Here is a 20,578-nt window from a genome sequence, read left to right on the forward strand (position 1 = left end):
ACTCAGAACTACTCGATGGAGTAAATCGAGTTTCACGATCAATTGAGGGCTGCTTCAAACTTGCAGAATCCACCCTTGGCTCATCTGCATCACGGCATAACCCAGAAAGGTTGAACCCACCAAAGGAACGGTCGGGTGATATACTCTCAGGGATCGATCGAGTAGATTCCAAGCTCGCCGACTGTATTAAGATGGCTGAAGACACACTGCAAAACTTGAAGCAGAAATCGGGAGGAGGAATCTGCGGGGGATTTGGTGAGACAAACCCCCGGCTTGCTCGGATGGGACCGTCTATCTCCAAGAAACCTTAGAACACTTCACCGAAACCTGCTCACAGTTAGATTCCTAAAACAACTGACACGTCCAAGTCCTCTTTCGATCAGGATTTTGATCAATTCATGAACAGTCTCGACAACTTTGAACCATTCGATGATCTCGAAGACTGGTCAGACAACGTCGACTTCTTCATCGATGCTATGGCCAATCCACCCCAGCATGTTGATGCCCTTTGGGAACTGGCCAAACTTAAAAAGGGAAAAGCCAAAGCTCCAGAACAATCCAGCAAGTCAATTTTCGACAAACCCTGGATCAAGGAGTCTGAAGGGCTAACTCCCACTCAATCATGGCTACATTGGATGAACGAGAACGTCCTCCGCCTAGAAATGGGCATCCCGCTTCTTGTTCACCCAAAGCACACATATTCAAAAATCAGTGGCCTAACCGATTCCGATTCCGAGTACTCTTCAAATTCAGAGGATGAGCTGGATAACCTAATTCCAAGTCCGATCAGGACTCCCTCCCAAACTTGGTCATATATGCAACGCCGCAAGGACGGACAGTGCGCCTGAAGGAGACACAAGATCCTAATGCCTCTGGCTTTCAGCCAAAAGATCTACCCTTCCAGCAGAGCACTCCACTAGACTCGTCCTGAAGCAAGCAAGACCAACAGAATCAAGACCTTTGTCGTGAAATCCTCATCGTTCGTATCTCCGAAGTCCAGGAACCTAAGGATGACCCCACAGAGCGTCTCAATCTCGACGACAACAATTCTGATGATTTCGACCAGTATCTTTCCGACAACATGGAAACTACTCCCCCCATGATCACAGAAGCCCAAGCTACTACTAAGCAAGATCCTCCTGCACCTCCTCCAGCAGTGACGGTCACTGTCCAATTGGAAGAGCAGCTTCCAGCAGAAGATCTTTACGAGCGTCGTCGCTTGCTTAACCAGAAGAGGGCTTTTAGGCGTCAGTGCCTTGCCAACAGCCAGCAGGAACAGTAGGGCGACAACTACGACTACTCCAACTGCGGCCTCCGTAATGTGATCAACAAGACGCTCCTACGCAAGTGCTTCATGCACCCTAAGAGCTCTCATACGATCTTCAAGTGCAACTCGCTCCGCAAGGCCCTTGGGGGCACCACTCTTAAAGGAGACCTTACCGATAATCTAGTCGACTGATGTATCGACTAAGTTTATCCCTTGAACAATTTTTTCAGTTATGTAAACCATTGCTCACGTCTACGAGCAAGGGGAAGGTCTTAAGAGTCAGAGTCTGTCATTTTACAATTCCTATAATCTCGACAAGTTTCTGATAAAAGTTGATTCCTTCATAAATCGACTACTTCGCTCTCACTCACCTAGCCAATACCCCATTATAAACACCACTCTGAAGGCCATGCTCAGCACTGAAGCAGCATTTGAGTAGTCTTTTATGGTTTACCTCGAGTGTTCTTACGACATTTTCGTCTTGAGTAACCCGACGGGGTTCATCCTAATAGACCTGTCCTAAGAATTACTCGTCCTCGGTTGAGGACACCTTACTCGCCTCGCTCGAGTAAGTTTTGGGTACTCTTCTGACATTTTCGTCTTGGATAATCCGATGATGTTCATACCTAACAGACTTGTCCTAAGAGTTACCCCAGTCCTTGGGTAGGACACCCTGCTCGCTTGCTCGAGTAGCTTTTGGATATCCTTTCGACATTTTCGTCTTGGATAACCCGATGGGGTTCATACCTAACAGACTTGTCCTAAGGATTACTCCAGTCCTTGGTTTAAGGACACCCTACTCACTGGCTCGAGTAGGTTTTGGATACTCTTTCGATATTTTCATCTTGGATAACCCGACGGGGTTCATACCTAACAGACTTGTCCTAAGCAAAAACTCAAATTAAAACAAGCAAATCAAAGACGAAAGTACTCGATTGCGAATCAACTAGCCACTTACCTGTTGCTCGTAGTTTGTGAGGAGCTGCGACGCTTCCTCACCGCCGACCGTGCACCTCTCGGATGCTCGGTTTGGGTATCAACACTTGGAGTGGGGCTGTGCTCCCTGTCACTTCTGTCCTCACCGGCCTCCTCATCTGCACAACCAAGGTTAGACATTAGTACTGTTTATATGAAATTTCATATGAATATACTGCAACTTGGTTGACAGTATAGGAGCGCATGGATAGGACGAATAAATGCCTGGCAGTGGAGGACTACTTTTAAAACACTCCACGTCCTCCTACAGAAAGCAAATTCTATCAGATTCACACTAAGGTAAAGTACTTGATTACTACATATCGACTACTCTTATCAAGTACCTACTCCAGAGGACTCGCAGTAGAAAACATATCAGGAACAAAGGGAATTTTCTTTACATCCCTTAGTAGTCGTTGTACTCGACTAAACACTTCCTCATCCGAGATCTCTTCCTCCGAGTACCTTGATGAGTCAGTTATTCCTTGATACCGGAAACCAAGTGTTTCCCGAGCCTGCAGCGGCTGGATTCTTCTTTTCATCCAGTCGAACATGACTGCTTCTCCAATCACATTCTTTTGCCTAAGATCGGCAATCCGTGCGAGTAACTCTGGAAGTTGACTCTCATCGGTTGGTTTCTTGTTCCACTCAGGCCACTGAATCGGAGGGCTGGGAGTAATCACGGGAAAGCTCTCCCACTGGTTCTCGACATAGAACCACTTGGGTTTCCAGTCGATTACTTTACTACTAAGACTATAAGGGATATAGACTTTATCTTTTCTCTGTCTAAGTTGAAGACCCGCACCGCCTACTACATCTAAAATGTAGGAATCTGGTTGCAGTTTAAGGTGGAAAAGGAATCGAAAGAGTTCAAAATGGGGCTTGATGCCCAGAAAAGCTTCGCACAAATGCACGAATATGGAAATATGAACAAACGAATTGGGGGTCAAGTGATGAAGCTGGATCCTGTAGTAGAGCAAGAGCGCAGAGAAGAAAAATGAACAAGGAAACCCCAATCCCCATTCCAAATACAGAACAAAAGAAATGATTTCGCCCGTATTCTCATACGGACGATCCTCACCAAAGGCAGGACGCAATGTTGTGATGGATTTGTATGCTAAAAGACCAGCAGAAACTAAGGTTTCTAGGTCAGATTTAGAGGACTTACTTCCAATCCATCCTGATTCGCGGGTTGGTTCCGCAGCCGCACCCTTGCCCTTGCTCGACTTCTTGGGGGCCATCCGGAAATCAACAGAGCACTTCACGCGCATACACTGGCTAAACACTAGGTAGATTGGGGAGCAAGAGAGAGCAGGAAAATTTAGATCTAGAGGCTTGAAAGCAAGAACAGATTTAAACAGTAAAAGCGAATGGCGGCCGGTGGGGTAAAAATCTAGTTACCGTTTTATTTTATAATGGCGGTGGCAACATGGTAAAAACACTCAAAAGGCCAACAGACCGTTGCCAATCGCGCAAAACATGGGATTTTCTGAGACATTCTTTTTTCTAAGATTACATTCTGGAAAAAGAAAACACTCACATCCCTTGACAACTACTCGACTCTATTTCCTTCAACTGGGATTACATTCCAGAATAAGGAAAAGTACTCGACACAGTACAACTACTCGATATTACAACTCGAGTACTTCTTCCTAACTAGCATTACAATGACTCGGACCTGCATGCACAACGCCTGGATCTCTTGGAGCTTCTAATCGACGCCTGCTGCAGCTAGATCGGCCTGAGGCCATAACAAAGTATAAACATGATATTCCCATCAAGGGAATAATGATACTCGTATTCTGGGAGGAAAGTTTCAAGAGTTTGGAGACAGATTACAGTAATCGCCTCGCAAGATCTCTTGTAGCATCTTACGGAGAAATTTCTCCTTCTCCCTGAATATGTTGTGACAAGATTAAGTCTCCTTACCAGGGATGTCAGTTCTTGGGCACCCAGAGGCAGGCAACCCCAAGGATGTGACACAACAAGACTCAACCCATCGACCCCAAACTTGTCTCATTGGAATATGCAAAGACATGATGTCCAAAATGGATCCGATGAGAGCATTGGGGTTGCATGATGAGGTAGCAGGGACTTCTCTTGTCACTCGAAAGTTCTCTTCTAGCATCTTTTGTTGGAAAGAACTACACAAATTTCAGAAGGGCGAGAGCAAGAACACCAAAAGCAAGCCATAGCTTCTGAACCACGGTGCTTCTGGCAACAGCCTCTCACCCACCTTTATAGCCACAAGGGACTTTACTGGAGGACAACCCAGGACGCTACAGTGGCAGCATTCACGGATGCATTCAAGGATGCAATAATACAGATTCTCCATACAGTAAAATTCCACGTGAGCATACAGTAAACAGCCGTGCATCCCGGGTTTTATTTCTAAAGTTATTTCGGGTGCAATCAGTGTGGCGTATCCAATCATATCATTTTTCTGGGATTTTTTACCCGAAAAAGAGGTCTTTTCGGATACCGGATCTGATGAATCCTGCAAATATTCTGAAGAATAAAATCTGATACCATGTCTTAAATCCTTAATTCCAAATCTTTGCTCGGGGGCTATCCGCAGTTTAAGGGATTTTGATTTAAGGCTCGGGGGCTGCGGGATATGTGCATAGGAGATTTATTTTTCAATTTTTTGGAAAATAATGAAGGAAAAAGACTGAAGTGACCCTTAGTCTGATTCTGCGATTGAACCTAAGACTCGGGGGCTACTTCATATGGAGGCGAGTACTTTGCGCACCATATATGATCAAGATTTCGGGGCTTGAGCACCTCACAGCCTCGGAGCAACCAGAAGTACTTGGAGGACTACTCGACGTATCTGAAGGAAGGCCCAGAAGCAAACAGAAGGATGTTCTGACTACTTGAAGTACTCGAAAACGCCTAGCCAAGTACTCGACGCCTGCAGGACTCGGCTACGAAGAGCTCGGGGGCTTGTCAGACCCGGGGCAGCGGGACTGCTTATTGGCATAGAATGTTCTAGAGTAAGGGATAGCTCATGGATGTACCTTATCTCTCTTGTAACTACCCGAATAGACATAGAACTAGCTGCAGTACAAAGAAAACTACCCGATTGTGTTGTAGTAGGGTTCCAACTGTACGCAGCTAAGACTTTACATGTAACCCTGTCCCCCCGGATATATAAGGGCGGGCAGGGACCCCATCGAAATATCAACACCTAAGGCAATACAAACCACCACACAGGACGTAGGGTATAACGCAACTCGCGGCCCGAACCTGTCTAAATCTTTGTGTTCCTTGCACCATCGAGTTCCAGAGGAGTCGATCCCTACCTACAAACCTTACTGCTAAGGGTATCCCTGAGCAGGCTTGGCGGTAAACACCGACAGATTGGGGAGTAAGATGATGCAATTGGATTCCCCAGAATTGCAGAAGAGCATAGAAGAACTCAGATACAGGAAGTGCAAGACCGCGTTCCACAAAGGCACGGAACACAACAGTTTCAAGAGTACCTTCAAAGGGGTAATCTTCTCCATCACCCGCACGCCATTGGATTACGGCTTGACTCTGGAGAAGACCCATATTCTCCAATTCTTGCACAACCGTTTGAGATATTTTGCTCTTGCGCCAGCCTGTTGAAAGATTTGCAACCGCCTCATCTTCAATCTTGGATTTGTTCTTCTTGGGAGCCATCTCAGTGTCACGAGTTTAGGCTCGGGGGCTACGAGAGGGGTTAACGGATGCCACAGGCACTGGGAAAATGTAATTCTGAATTTGACGGCAGCCAGGAGTCAAAAAGGGTAACCCTAGAAGTTACTGCCCGAATTTATATAGTCTCTGATGGCAATCTCGTGAATACCTGGAAGATCAACATATGGTTTTCTCTTCTGGGAGGTTTTTGTCATATATTTTGCCACGAGTTTTTGATTCTTAAATCTAAATTGTGAGATTTAAATTCAAGACTCGGGGGCTGCAGGATATGTGTATTAGAGATTTATTTTTCAAATCTTTTGGAAAATAATAAAGGAAAAAGACTGAAGTGACCCTCAGCCTGATTCTGCGATTCAACCTAAGCCTCGGAGGCTACTCGATATGGAGCACGAGTACTTCGCGCACCATATACGTTAAAGATTTCGGGGCTTGAGCACCTCACAGCCTCAAAGTAACCGGAAGTACCTAGAGGACTACTCGATGTATCTGAAGGAAGGCTCAGAAAAAACTAGGAGGACGTTCTGACTGCTTGGAGTACTCGACGACACCCAGCAAAGTACTCGACGCCTGCAGGACTCGGCTACGAAGAGCTCGGGGGCTTGTCAGACCCGGGGCAGTGGACTGCTTATAGGCATAGAATATTCTAGAATAAGGGATAGCTCATGGATGTACCTTACCCTTCTTGTAACTACCCAAATAGGCGTAGAACTAGCTGCAGTACAAAGGAAACTATCCGATCGTGCTATAAAAAGGATTCCAACTGTACTTGGTTAGAACTTTCCATGTAACCCTGTCCCTCCGGATATATAAGAGCGGGCAGGGACCCCCCTCAAAACACATCAACACCTAAGGCAATACAAACAACCACACAGGACGTAGGGTATTACACAACTCGCGACCCGAACCTGTCTAAATCTTTGTGTTCCTTGCACCATCAAGTTCCAGAGCAGTCGATCCCTACCTACAAACTTTACTGCTAAGGGTATCCCTGAGCAGGCTTGACGGTAAACACCAACAACATAGGTCATATAACTATAGAAATCGGGCAAATTTGGCCCTTGGAGGTGGTTTGCATTCTTTTAAAAAAAATAAAAAAATCTAAAAATAAAAAATAATTTATTTTGAATCTGAAAAATATGATTTGTCTCAAAGATGGCTAAAATAATCAAAGATTTGTCTCAGATTATCATTTTGTAAGCTATCGCCTATTGCCCTATTGGTAATTCAAATGGCTGCTCTTAAAGGTGGGCTGAAGGAAATAATGGGCTTTTAGACTTGGCCACTGGATGATATGATTATTAATTTGTATCTTCCTACTTAGCGGGTCGTATCAATGTGTGCTGACATGGTCGTCGTGGAGGTGGCGGTTGCAGAATCGTAGCAATATATGTCTTCACATGGTCAGGTTAGAGCATTCGCGACGGATCCAACAAAGAGAAGCCGCCGAAGCCTCGGAGACAAGGAGTAAATGGGGGAAAAGGAAATGGAAGACGAGGCGCGCAGACACGCAGTGAGTAGCGTAACGGCGGAACATGTTCTTGGACAAAATCAGGAGCGCACCACCTGACGCGATGCCAATAATTTGCGGGTCCAACCAATCCAACAGGCACATACCACACCACAGCTAGTGCCACTTGTCACTTGTGCGCGGCCAGCAGATGATCGGGCTTCCCAGTACCGAAGCCTGCAGCATGCATGTTTTTCTTGGCAAGCGTCGGGTCATCTGTCCCGTTTTCAAAGTCAACATCGCGTGTCAAATCTCATTTTTATTACTCCGACAACCGCAGACTAAAATGGTTTTTATTCACCTTCATGCGTGCACCCTCCGATCCTACTAGTTTTTCTGACAGAAATCTACCGCTCTGTAAACGAATAAGCCGAAAATTTTTCACATCTTAACAGAAAAAGGCACCGAGAGTTATACATGCCTGGTGACGACGACGGCTTACCTAATTAAGCAGGAAAAGTGCAGGATATGTACTAGGCTACTAGTGCACCTGAAGTTCGTGGGAAAAAACAGTTTTGATCGATCGGCTAGCTAGGGCTAACTGTGGTGCGATAGGATCATCGAAATCGTGATAAACAAACATGGACGGAGAAGCGAAGCTGCTTTTGCGCACGGGCTCCCATATCGATCTTCCCCACTGTCCGACTACTGTCGCAGCATGCCATTCAGTGATCAATTCCGCCCAATTCCGAGGTGCAAATTCCAACCCAAAAGGGACATGAGCGGCCAGCACGCGGGCATGGCGGCACCGGCACGCTTGGAGCCGGGGGCAGACAGGTAGGGGTCTGCATGGACCCCTCCCCCCAAGCACACGGTCCACATCGATGAACATTCCATGTATACACGGATGCAGTGATCAGAATTCAGACAGATTACACCGATCGAGCCCAGGTAACAGTAGTGTCTGAAAATCGCGGCGGATTCTCAGCCACACCTACCGGCCTACTACCGACCGCGCTCAGGCACAGAAGCAGGCCTGCAGCTCGCGATCGAGGTGTGAGCAGCTGCGCCCGCCTGGTGGTCACTGTCGTCCCGGCCGGACAGTGCCCTCACCCTCCTCCTCCTCCTCCATTATTGATGCGTCGATCGATGCGATGCTCGGTCTCATTATTTCGATGCCTCGCCACTGATCTGATTTGATTCTCTCTTTCGTTTCGCCTTTTCCTGGCCGCCCCGGCCCCATACTTCTCCTCCTCCGTCTCCGATCCCCGGCCGGCCGGTAGGATAGCTAGGCTGCTGGGGAAGGTAGTAGATTATATTGGCAGCAGCGCGATGAAGAGCTCGGGCTTTGAGAGCGCGAGCACGAGCAGCGCCGGCGGCTCAGCTGGCTTGGCCTCCGGCAGCTCCGGATCGGGCTCCCGCACCTCTGCCTGGGGCTCGGGCTCCTTCAACCTCCGGAACCTGTCCAAGGTCATCCTGCCGCCGCTCGGCGGTCCCTCCGGCCACAACCAGCTCCATGCCGGCTCCGACAAGTGGGTCATCTCGCCGCTCGACTCAAGATACAGGTGACTGATGGTGTTCTGTTCATTCGATACAGGCAATGTTTAACTTTAAGATCATAGCGGCAGATGATCTTGCATCCTAGCTACTAGCTAGCTATACCATGCCATCTGCTTGACGGGCAATTTGACATCCGTGCCGCCGCCATGGGCGGTCGTCTCGTCGCCAGGTGCTGGGAGACGTTCATGGTGGTCCTGGTGGCGTACTCGGCGTGGGTGTACCCGTTCGAGGTGGCGTTCATGAACGCGTCCCCCAAGGGCGGGCTGGAGGGGGCAGACATCGTCGTGGACCTCTTCTTCACCGTCGACATCGTGCTCACCTTCTTTGTCGCCTACATCGACCCCAGGACCCAGCTGCTCGTCCGCGACAGGAAGAAGATTGCCCTCAGGTATGCACGCCTTGCTCTTGCGTCTTGCCTCGCGCATTGCAGCTTCGCAGCAGCGATTAGGTTTCTCTCGATCGGGCGCGTGCCAATTGTCAAAAAAATAAAATATTACGAGCCGTCTACGATGAGCCGTCTCGGACTCTGACTAGGATGATCATGCACCTTCGACCCCGCCTTTCTCTTTCTTTTAGGTGCACCGAGCCATCGACCCGTCAGAAAATGGCAAGGGTGGTTGGTTTGTTCTGGATGTTGTTGGAGATTCATTACATCAGCCGTCCTATTTCCATTCTGATCATTCACTACCTTTTCTTAGTGAAAAGAAAATTGTTTTCCGACCATTGATCATTCAGAGTCTGATGGGGACATGCAAGTGACGGCTTGAGCATCTCCAAAAGACTATTCATGTGTTTAGGAATAGAGATTTTGGTTAAAAATTATCCTCCAACAGTCTTTTCAATTGGATATCTAAATATAGCTATTCTTTGTTCCAGATTTCTCGCTAACCAAAGATTGGGAGGGAGAATTGTTCTCTAGACTACGCACAATGCAAGATATAGAAAAGCTGTGGAGAGCATAAAGATAAGAAATTCATTTTTTAGTCAAATGATTCTCTAAATGATTGATTTATATAGTAGATTTTAAAAAAGCTCTGGTTGACCGGCCATATATGCACCCACAGTAATCGCAGTCAGTTGGTACAGTATTATAGACGCAGCGTAGCAATTCGGTTCAGATTCTATCTTGAAGGTGACAACATGCTCGTAGGGAGATTTCGGGAAGCGCACGAGGCCACATTTCTAGTCAAGAAGAAAGCAACAACTAGAAAACCGCTTCATGACATATAGGTCAAGAAACCATAATAATGTAGCGGGGACTACTGCAAAAATGAGAATAATATCTGCGAAGAATTCCAGAGTACATGGGACCCAAATCCAAACCGCATTATTGATCCGTGAAGTCGTGGCCTCTCTCCCTGAGGGCGCTACCTTACCTGTGGTGGTAGAGCACGAGCACAGTACCGTGTCGCTGAGATGTGTGTGCCGGTCTGGGACGGTCCAAATGGACCATTTCGTCATCAGATTGAGGTAGGTGGGTAGGTAACGTTTGTATTCTTGTTCCTGTATCATCACTGTTTCGATATTCTGGACGTACGTGCTAGCAGCTGGCTACTAGCTAGTACTGTACCTGCAGATTTCGCCGACAAAAGCATGGGGCCCATGAGCCGTGAAATGCTTGATTCTGAAGATATTTTTGGAGGAAAAACAAATATGTTTTCACAGAAAAATCACTTCAGATTTGCTACAGCTTAAAACTCGAGGCACATATGTATCAAGTCAAGCCATAAAATAATCCACACTGCATGTTTGGTAAAAAAAAGAAGAGACAGAAACCTTGAACCCAACTTTCTAGTAGTTTTTCAAAAAAAAACTTTCTAGTCCAATGGGCCTTATTCCAGAGTGCGGCGAGCCCAAACTAAACCAGGCCTTGATTGTTCCTCTTCCGAATATTGGTTGCCTTTCGGCGACCAGAGAGCGAAATCGCGCGATTCGCCGTCTTCCCTGCCTTTGATGCCTTCGCCGGCGTCGGAGGAGGAGGGAGGTTGGTTGAATCGACGGCGGATTTGAGTTTCCTTGTATATAGCTAGCTATATAGTGAGGTTAGGGTTACGGTGGCGCATCTCCGATGGCTGCCGGTGCTTTTGCTGTCCCTGAGCATCGTGGGAGGGTGCAGGGGTCGTAGATTTGGCGACGTTGATGGCGAATCTGCAACTCCTTCCTTCGGCGATGCTTCATGGAGAATAAAGGAAGAGCTTGGTGGATTTGGACTTGTGGTGAGTGTTCCAGATCCCGACCGGTTCTTCTACTGTCCCTCCCTTGTCCTCGTCGGCGCCGGGGCTGGCGTTTATGGCGGAGACCTTTGGAGGTTTGTTTACCAGCTTGAGAAATCGGGTTGGTGTTTAGATCCCACATTCTCTGGTGGTTTGCATCCCCTTTTGGGTGTCTTCTTTTCCGACGTGTTGGGGTTGACGCTGCCTGCGGCGTCGGTTACCTTCTTCACCGGCGAAGAGATGGCCTACGGCCATCTTTCTCGGCCTGCACGTTCATCGACTTCACGGCATGTTGGATTCCCCAACGTGCTCTCAGTGCCATTTCAAAACTTTGAAGATGCTTCGTCGGGATGGTGGACGGCTTCAGTGCGTCTTCTCCGGCCGCCGGCGACGAGCACTACCGGGAGCTTCTTAAAAGGATTTGTGTGTAATTTTTTTTCTTTCATGGTTGTCCTTGTAAGTTGTACAATGTAAACTATCAGATCTTTCTGTGATATATAATCCCGGTTTCTAAAAAAAAGAATATTGGTTGCCTTCCCTGCTGGAGCAATTGCCAATTGTTGGCTGACGGGCGGTGCTAGCGCAGGTACCTGGCGACGTTCTTCATCATGGACGTGGCGTCGACGATCCCGTTCCAGGGCCTGGCCTACCTCATCACCGGCGAGGTCCGGGAGGGCGCCGCCTACAGCCTGCTCGGCGTCCTCCGCCTCTGGCGGCTCCGCAAGGTCAAGCAGTTCTTCACCAGGCTCGAGAAGGACATCCGCTTCAGCTACTTCTGGGTCCGCTGCGCGCGCCTCGTCGCGGTCGGTAACCACACCTGCTTGGCTGCCTCTAGATTCAAGAACGCACCAGCTAGCGATTCCGGTGGCGACTGAACTCTGAAGCATCGTCGTCTTGCTCTGGCTGGCCTGCACGTTTCGGTTCAGGTGACGCTGTTCCTGGTGCACTGCGCCGGCTGCCTCTACTACCTGATCGCCGACCGGTACCCGGACCGGGACAAGACGTGGATCGGCGCGGCGATCCCCAACTTCCGGCAGGCCAGCCTGCGGATCCGCTACATCTCCTCCATCTACTGGTCCATCACCACCATGACCACCGTCGGCTACGGCGACCTCCACGCCGAGAACACCGTCGAGATGGTCTTCAACATCTTCTACATGCTCTTCAACCTCGGTCTCACCGCCTACCTCATCGGCAACATGACCAACCTCGTCGTCGAGGGCACCCGCCGCACCATGGAGTTCGTAAGCACTGTCACCAACTGCTCAGCATGCGAATTAGTACTAGATTAGATGACACGATGATGAGCACTTGTTGAATGGATGGTGGATGCAGAGGAACAGCGTCAGGGCGGCGTCCAGCTTCGTGGGCCGGAACCGCCTGCCGCCGCGGCTGAAGCAGCAGATCCTGGCCTACATGTGCCTCAAGTTCAGGGCGGAGAGCCTGAACCAGCAGCAGCTCATAGACCAGCTGCCCAAGTCCATCTACAAGAGCATCTGCGAGCAGCTCTTCCTCCCCGTCGTCAAGGACGTCTACCTCTTCAAGGGCGTCTCCAGGGAAGGGCTCCTCTGCCTCGTCACCAAGATGAAGCCCGAGTACATCCCGCCGAGGGAGGACGTGATCGTGCAGGACGAGGCGCCGGAGGACGTGTACGTCGTCGTCTCCGGCGAGGTGGAGGCCGTACGGGTCGACGAGCGGGTGGAGGCCACGCTGGGGGCGCGGGACATCTTCGGCGAGGCCAGCGCGCTGAGCGACCGCGCGCAGGGCTTCACGTTCCGGACCAGGACGCTCAGCCAGCTGCTGCGCCTGAAGCAGGCCACGCTCAAGGAGGTCATGCAGAGCAGGCCCGAGGACAGCGTCGTCATCATCAAGAACTTCCTCAAGGTCGGCCGTCGGCTATTAGTACCAATCGCCTCACATCACATCTCTCTTCTGGTGATCAGTGACTGAAAGAAACGCTTGCATTGCTTGCCTCGGAATTGATGTCTTGCAGCATCAGGTCGAGATGCATGGCATCAAGGTCGTGGACTTGCTGGGAGAGAACGCCGGCGAGCAGGACGATGCTAACAATGTGCTGACGGTGGCCGCGATGGGGAACAGCGCCTTGCTCGAGGACCTCCTCAGGGCCGGTAAGGACGCCGACGTCGGCGACGCCAAGGGCAGAACAGCACTGGTAAACTGAACACGTGGATTCAGCGCAATTTCAATCATGCTCCCGATGCATCTCTACTGAATTTTTGGGCCCTGTTCTTGCCGACGCCGCCGCCACGCGCAGCACATCGCGGCGGCGAAGGGGTACGAGGACTGCGTGCTGGTGCTCCTCAAGCACGCGTGCAACGTCAACATCCGGGACGCGCAGGGCAACACGGCGCTGTGGCACGCCGTCGCGGCGGGGCACCACAAGATCTTCAACATCCTCTACCACTTCGCGCGCGTGTCGAGCCCGCGCGCCGGCGGCGACGTCCTGTGCCTCGCGGCGCGCCGCAACGACGTCGGCGCGCTCCGGGAGCTGCTCAAGCTCGGCCTGGACGTGGACTCGGAGGACCACGACGGCGGCACCGCGCTGCGCGTCGCCTTGGCCGAGGGCCACGCCGACGCGGCCAGGTTCCTGATCATGAACGGGGCCAGCGTCGACAAGGCCGGCCTCGACGACGGCGGCGGCTCCGGTTCCGGCCCCGGCGGCGCGCGGCTGACGATGTCGCCGGGCGAGCTGCGCGATCTCCTGCGGAAGCGGGAGCTCGGCCACCAGATCGCCATCATCGACCCGCCAGCGGCTGTCCCGGTGGACGGCGGCTCGTCGTCGGGGCACAGCCGTCGGGGCAGGTTCCCGAGCGCAAGCCCGCCGGACAGCGTCCGCTGGCCTCGCCCTCGCGTGAGCATATACAAGGGCCACCCGTTCGCCAGAACCCAGAGCTCGGAAGCCGGCAAGCTGATCAACCTGCCCGGCACGATGGAAGAGCTCAGAGCCATCATCCGTACGCCCAGAACACCGCAGCTCATTTCAGTTCGGTTGCAGCGGCAAACACGTTGCAGGGTACTGGTAGTGAACTGAGCCATGCTCGTTCGTTCTTGGTGCTTTCTTTCCCTTTTCTTCAGGCGAGAAGCTGAGAGTCGTCGACGCGGAGAAGGCGGAGATCGTGAACGACGAAGGAGCGGAGGTCGACTCCATGGACGTGATCAGGGACAACGACAAGCTGTTCGTGGTCACCGAAGAGAGTCTGAGGCGGCTGGCAGCAATGGGACCGGTGCCCGCGTCGTCGTAGCATCTATAGATTCGGGTGTTCTTCACTAGTAGTGTGTCACGAGGTAGATGTGCATGAGTCGCCTCGCTCTATAGCACTGATTCAAGGAACGTGATTGAGGAGTGTCGTAGAGTAGAACACAGCAGCGGTGGAGGAAAAAAGAAATCTATGCATTCAAAATGCAGATCCAACCCTGTGCAGTGTGCAACCCCATCGAGATGGGTTCTCAATCTCACCAATACTAACCCCATCTGCAATGGCATTGCCCTTACGATTGCCGCGGACGCCACCGGCCACATCAATCTTGGTAACCACTCTGCTCGTGCTCCGTTGCTCCTTTGCTGGAGATTAATGTAGCCTAGCCATGTGTTCTCTCTAGCGCCCGCCACAGTGGTGCAAAATGCACTCCATCTACGAAATGCTCTCTCTAGGGGCTTTTTTTGGAAGAGCCAAAGTTGAGCTCTAAACTTTAGCACGTATTAGCACTCATACATACCTAAAGTATTTTAGTATTGTCTAGAATTTTAGCCCACCTATTAGCACTTCCATTAGAATTTCAAGTACAACTTTGCAATTGTTATCCATCGAGCAAAGACAATGAATGCCACACTTGTGTCAATATGGCTAGAGAATTTTAATCATAGTTAATCTCTTGTAAATATTTTTGAATATTTATTTCTAATATATCAGTAGGGGATCTCCCCCTTCTATTTTATAAAAATGCTAAAGTTTAGCACTTTTATCCATTAGCACTTGGATCCAAATAGGATCAAAGTAACCTCCAAGATGCTTGTTTGAGTGTCTAAACGGGTTAAGGAGTCTTAATGGTAGTTTCATGGAGAATTTCATGATATTAAATTATATACCACATCATCATTTTTTCCTGATATGATATGATCATTATGATGAGAGATAAAGGTAAGTTTCATAGTTTGGTTAAGGAGTTTCATCCCCATAAAATCTAGTTAGTACTGTTATCTAGTTTTCATGTTTCGATCTAAAATTCAAACTTCCAAAAGTGTCACATCGAATATTATGGCACCTGCATGGATAATTAAATATAGACAAAATAAAAACTAATTGCACAGTTTGTTTGCAAATTGTGAGACGAATCTAATGATTCTAATTAGATCATGATTAGACACTAAATTGCTATAGTAACACATACTCTAATGATAGATTAATTAGGCTTAATAAATTCGTCTCGTAGTTTACAGACAGATTATGTGATTTATTTTGTCATTAGTCCATATTTAATACTTTAAATGTGTGCCAGAATATTCGATGTGACACTTTACACCATCTAAACAAAATCTAGATAATTGTTTAAAAACCGTACACTGAAACTGATGTAAGAACAGCAATGAACATTAAAATCGCCCTAATTAATTATAGAACAAAAACATGGAATAGCTACGGGCTACGGCCCAACTACTATTGGCGTGCCATCTCTTCTGGGTTCTACTCTATGGTCCTTGTTATGCAAGCGGCTCAGAAGTCAGGGCATGCATATACAACGGCTGAGGCAGTGTTAGTTCCGTTGCAAAAAAAATTTTGTAAAGGAATCTTACTAATTTGAAGTACTAAATGAAGTCTATTTACAAAAGTTTTACATAGATGGGTTGTAAATCGCGAGACGAATCTAATGATACTAATTAATCCATGAGTAATCAATAATTAGCAGATGGTTACTGTAGCATCACTGTTGCAAATTATAGATTAAGTAGGCTCATTAGATTCGTCTCGCGATTTACAGCCCATCCATACAAAAAGTTTTGTAAATAGACTTCATTTAGTACTTCATGCATATGTAGAAATATTCGATTTGACGTTTTTTTGCGTTTACGGGTTTACGGGTCGAATCTAAACATGGCCTGATTCTACATCAATGCACCGCTGAGGCACTAGTGTTGGCCCCATGCAGCATTTGGAAGCTTTAGCTTAGCAGCCGGTTGAAAGTGGAATATGGCCAGAAGAAGGAAAATGTAGATGCCTGCTAGATGGTCACAGTGATCACAGACATTTAAAGCACTGAAATGTTGTCTGGGCTATTTGGTAGGATTCTGGCACCCAACTCCATAATAGATTAATGGATTTGGAGTTGTAAGCTAAAATAAAGAGATTTAAGCCAATATATAATTGCTAGTTTAAAACATACATAATATGATGGCTCACCCCGGACATCCAATGGTGCACCTCTAGCTTGAGCTTCACACACTATGCATCTAAAGAAAAAAAATCAGATATGCATGGAGCAGTAACAGGTAAAAGAAAAGGCTCATATACTCTGTTTTCTAGTGCCGGCTGTGATGGAAGTTTAGTTTAAAATGTTGATCGTTCTTACTCTAGCAAAACACCTGATTTAGAGAAGGGACGTATGTTGGTTAACTCACACCCGTGGCTGCCTCCACTTTAAAAACAAGGGACAAGGTTACATCACGCACACACGCCACACGCGCACCAAAGCCAGAGCCCAGCACTCGACACCACACCCACCCACACGCACACCGAGCCGCGCGCACGAACCCGTCCTGGGAAGCGGCGGGAGAGGAGGAGGTTCATGGGGAGCAGCGGGGGCAGCAGCGAGCACTTCCTGCGCCAGCTGAGCTCCAGCGACGGCGGCGGCGGCGCGCCGCGCCAGCTGCTGCAGCAGGAGTGGGAGTGCGGCGGCGGCAGCAGGCGCGGGTCGCGGCGCTGGTCCCGGAAGAAGGCGAGGGCCCGCGGCCACCGCCGCGGCGGCGGGTTCTGCCGGGCGGAGGAGGCGGCCGCGGCGGGGCGGAAGCGCGTCATGGTGGTGGTGGACCAGAGCTCCGGCGCCAAGCACGCCATGATGTGGGCGCTCACCCACGTCGCCAATAAGGGCGACTTCCTCACCCTGCTCCACGTCCTGCCGCCGCAGAGCGGCGGCGGCGGCGGCGGCGGGGCGGACGCCTCCGCGCTCGCCAACTCCCTCGGCGCGCTCTGCAAGGCCTGCAAGCCTGAGGTGCGTGCACAATTTTTTTATTTCTGGTCATTTGCAGCTAGTTGTTGCAAGTGCTACGCAGCCACACAGTAAACAGATAAGGTTGGTTAGGCACATTTTCTTTTTGTTTCAGAACGTTTAGTGAGCTAGGAATTTCACATTCTGTTTCCATTTTTTTCATTTAGGATGTCGTTAAAAAAACATTTAATTTGGTAACACGTGGGGGGTCATTCAAGGACCATTTAAGCATACCATAAGTTGTTTTACAATGTGCATTATGAGTTTATGACCTTAATCTGCACCAGCAGCTATAATAAGGTTCAGCCTTCAAGATAACAAGTGCTAATTTTACTGACCCATAGGTCAAAAGACTGCTGCTCTAAGTAGTTCATGTAGAGAAATTTGTACTTGAGGGAGTTACGGTTGGCCGTGTGACTTTTTCTTGGATCAAGTTCGTGTGGGTTCTTGGGCTACTCGGTCACACTGACTGCCTGGAGGCAAGAAGAGTTATGCTAGTAGGTGAGTTGGCTAGATCTGATCGGAACGTTCATGAAAGGAGACGGAATCATGGCCACCCTTTTCATTGATGGATCATGGCAGGCTTAAAGCTAAAAAGGGCCTCACCTTCATAAAAAGCAAGATGCTCAGAATAATAGCCTGATCTCCCTAATAACAATTTAATTAGAAATGCCTTCTGAGTACGTCTCTGAACAATTTCCCTGGCATTTGGGGTCTAACATGTCAGTCAAAGTGTCAAACAATAGTTTTTTTCAATGTACTTGAGCCACTGCGTGCTGCAGTGGATGCATGCGCCGGTGATGGGAAGGGCGTGCTCATGCATCACGGTATCTCGTCCGATGTCATCCAAACCAAAACTGAATCCTGATGAATGTGTTAGGTGGAGGTGGAGGCGCTTGTGATCCAGGGGCCCAAGCTGTCGACCGTCCTCAGCCAGGTGAAGAAGCTGGAGGCGTCCGTGCTCGTGCTCAGCCAACGCAAGCCCTCTCCTTTCTGCTGGTAAGCTCAGGCTCGATCAGTTGGTACCATCTCTCTCTCTCTCTCTCACACACACAGACACACACAAGATGCATGGCATGTGCACGCAGCACGTTCACACATCCATCCATCGGCACCCCCTTGTCACGGATGGATCAGGATCATCTGGCCTGGCCTGCGCAAAGGTGAAAGAGAGAAAGAGAATAGAATCTCGCGCAGCTGGCACAGCCTATCGCACACTGCTCTTCACGCCCGCCCATCATCCTCCAGATTTCAGAAACAGATGCCCAGTGACAGGGACGCCCGTGCCTGAAATTCCCCGGGTGAATGGGTATATTTGGCAGCTCTAGTTTTCTGGTTCCAAGAACTGTTCGGCGAGGTGGCGCTTTTAGGAAGGAAGCTTTTAGGAAGGAAACAGGGACTTTGTTTACCTTACCAGAGAGAACAGTGGAGCAGCAGGGATGGGAATGGGGGCTCTGCCGCCCTTGGGGTCAAAAACTAGCAGACAAGTAGACAACCAACAGCCATGTGCCATCTATCCTCCATAAACCGGAGATGCCTTCTCCCTTGTCCTCCCAGTTTCAATTCGATCTCCCCGATTGTGGCCAACCTACCCAACCAGGCACCAGCAAGAACGGTGCTGTGCGTCCCCTGCCATTGCTGGCGGCTGGCCGGCCTCGTGTTGATGTTTGCACATATCAAAGTAGCCTAAGACCACACGAAAAACCTTGCAGTGCAGCGTCGGGAAAGTTACCTTTTTACTGTACCATGTGGCCAAAAGGCCCAAAACTGCCATGCTCATTATTCGAGTTCGCACCAGTGTATTACTACTAGTAGTAGGTTGTTAACTTGGTGTTGCGAATGGTGATGGTGGTGCAGCTTCATGCGGAGCAGCAGCGAGGCGTTCGAGGAGGAGTGCATCAGCCGGGCGGAGTGCCTGACGCTGGCGGTGCGGCGGCAGAGCAAGGGCGTCGGCGGATACCTCATCAGCACCCGGTGGCAGAAGAACTTCTGGCTCCTGGCTTGACGACGACGACGACGCCTGGCTGACGCTGACGGGTCCTCCTCCTCCTCCTCGCCGTGCAGAGACTTCTACTATGCCAAGGCTGAGCTTCTTACAAGTTACAAGAGGTCGATAAGCTAGCTGTAACCGCCTCAATAACCCTCCACTGCCTGTCAATCCTAGAGTGTGCCTGATCTCTCTCTGTGTGTGTTTGTGATGTTTCTCTGATGTGGTGCTGTATTGATGTATTCTATCTATCCTCATGGTTCAGTCTACTGTTGTACGAGTAGCTGATTAGCTGTCGCTCTCGCTCCCTCTGCTGTTGTATTGTAAAAAAAACAGAAGCTGATCCGCTGCCCCGTTCTGCGTGTGCCTGCCGGTTTGTAGAGCAGGGCGCAGGACGCCAGGACGAACGTTGCGTAAACTAGGATTTGTGTGTTGCGCGATGCGTTTGTTTGCTTGCTTAAGCACCGTATAGCCTGACGAGGCGTTTGACCATCTGTCTACATGCATTTGCTGTGGCTTTAATTTGGGTTGTCTAGCTGGTAAACGTACGACAGCAGACGACGTCAGTCAGAGTGAGACCAGCATGCATGCAGTAGTAGCTGGTCGTAGTAGTGGGACTGACTGTGCAGGTAGCCAGGTACTAGCATCAAGCAGCTGCGACCGTAGTAGAAGGACCTTGGCTGTGTTTAGATAGATGAAAAGAGGGAGAAAAAGTACATCAGTTACTGTAGCACATTGTAGCACTTTTCGTTTGTTTGTGGTAAATATTGTCCTACCATAACCTAACTAGGCTCAAAAGATTCGTCTCGCAATGTACATTAAAACTATGCAATTAGTTTTTTTATTTAACTATATTTAGTACTCCATGCATGAATTATTTGCTATATTTAATGTTTCGATGTGATAGGAGATGTGATGGATGTGATGGAAAATTTGGAAATTTGGTGGGAACTAAACACACCCCTTGTCTCGTCGTGTGCAAAAACCCTCGCAAGCCCCCACCGGGGCCCAAACCCAAAAATGAGCGCCCACAGCGCGCTGCATCATTGCATTGGCTCCTAGGCCCTGTTTGGATGATTCAGGGTAAATTTACCTCAAAGTAAATGTTTTATGTCTACCATTTACCTCTAATAGTTTTACCCTATAAAAGTGTTTGGATTAGGGGTAAATATGGTTGGGTAAAGGTGTTTGGATGATAGTTTTACCTCTATTTGACACGCAAA

At 49.2% G+C, this 20,578-nt stretch overlaps 2 protein-coding genes across 2 annotated transcripts; both read left to right on the plus strand.

The window, feature by feature from the left end:
- The first annotated feature begins 8,448 nt into the window (after positions 1 to 8,448).
- Positions 8,449 to 14,664, plus strand: LOC120665389 (potassium channel AKT2-like). The gene is made up of 8 exons (XM_039944950.1): positions 8,449 to 8,938; positions 9,103 to 9,321; positions 11,733 to 11,949; positions 12,073 to 12,390; positions 12,482 to 13,030; positions 13,140 to 13,319; positions 13,422 to 14,121; positions 14,243 to 14,664. The coding sequence occupies exons 1-8, from the start codon at positions 8,706 to 8,708 to the stop codon at positions 14,407 to 14,409; spliced, it is 2,583 nt and encodes an 860-aa protein (XP_039800884.1). The 5' UTR covers positions 8,449 to 8,705; the 3' UTR covers positions 14,410 to 14,664.
- A 2,130-nt stretch (positions 14,665 to 16,794) lies between these two features.
- LOC120665390 lies at positions 16,795 to 19,708 on the plus strand. The gene is made up of 3 exons (XM_039944952.1): positions 16,795 to 17,371; positions 18,249 to 18,367; positions 19,226 to 19,708. The coding sequence occupies exons 1-3, from the start codon at positions 16,949 to 16,951 to the stop codon at positions 19,371 to 19,373; spliced, it is 690 nt and encodes a 229-aa protein (XP_039800886.1). The 5' UTR covers positions 16,795 to 16,948; the 3' UTR covers positions 19,374 to 19,708.
- Positions 19,709 to 20,578: the final 870 nt, after the last annotated feature.

This window comes from Panicum virgatum, chromosome 3N (genome assembly GCF_016808335.1).
Source record: "Panicum virgatum strain AP13 chromosome 3N, P.virgatum_v5, whole genome shotgun sequence".
In the NCBI taxonomy this organism is placed as follows: domain Eukaryota; kingdom Viridiplantae; phylum Streptophyta; class Magnoliopsida; order Poales; family Poaceae; genus Panicum; species Panicum virgatum.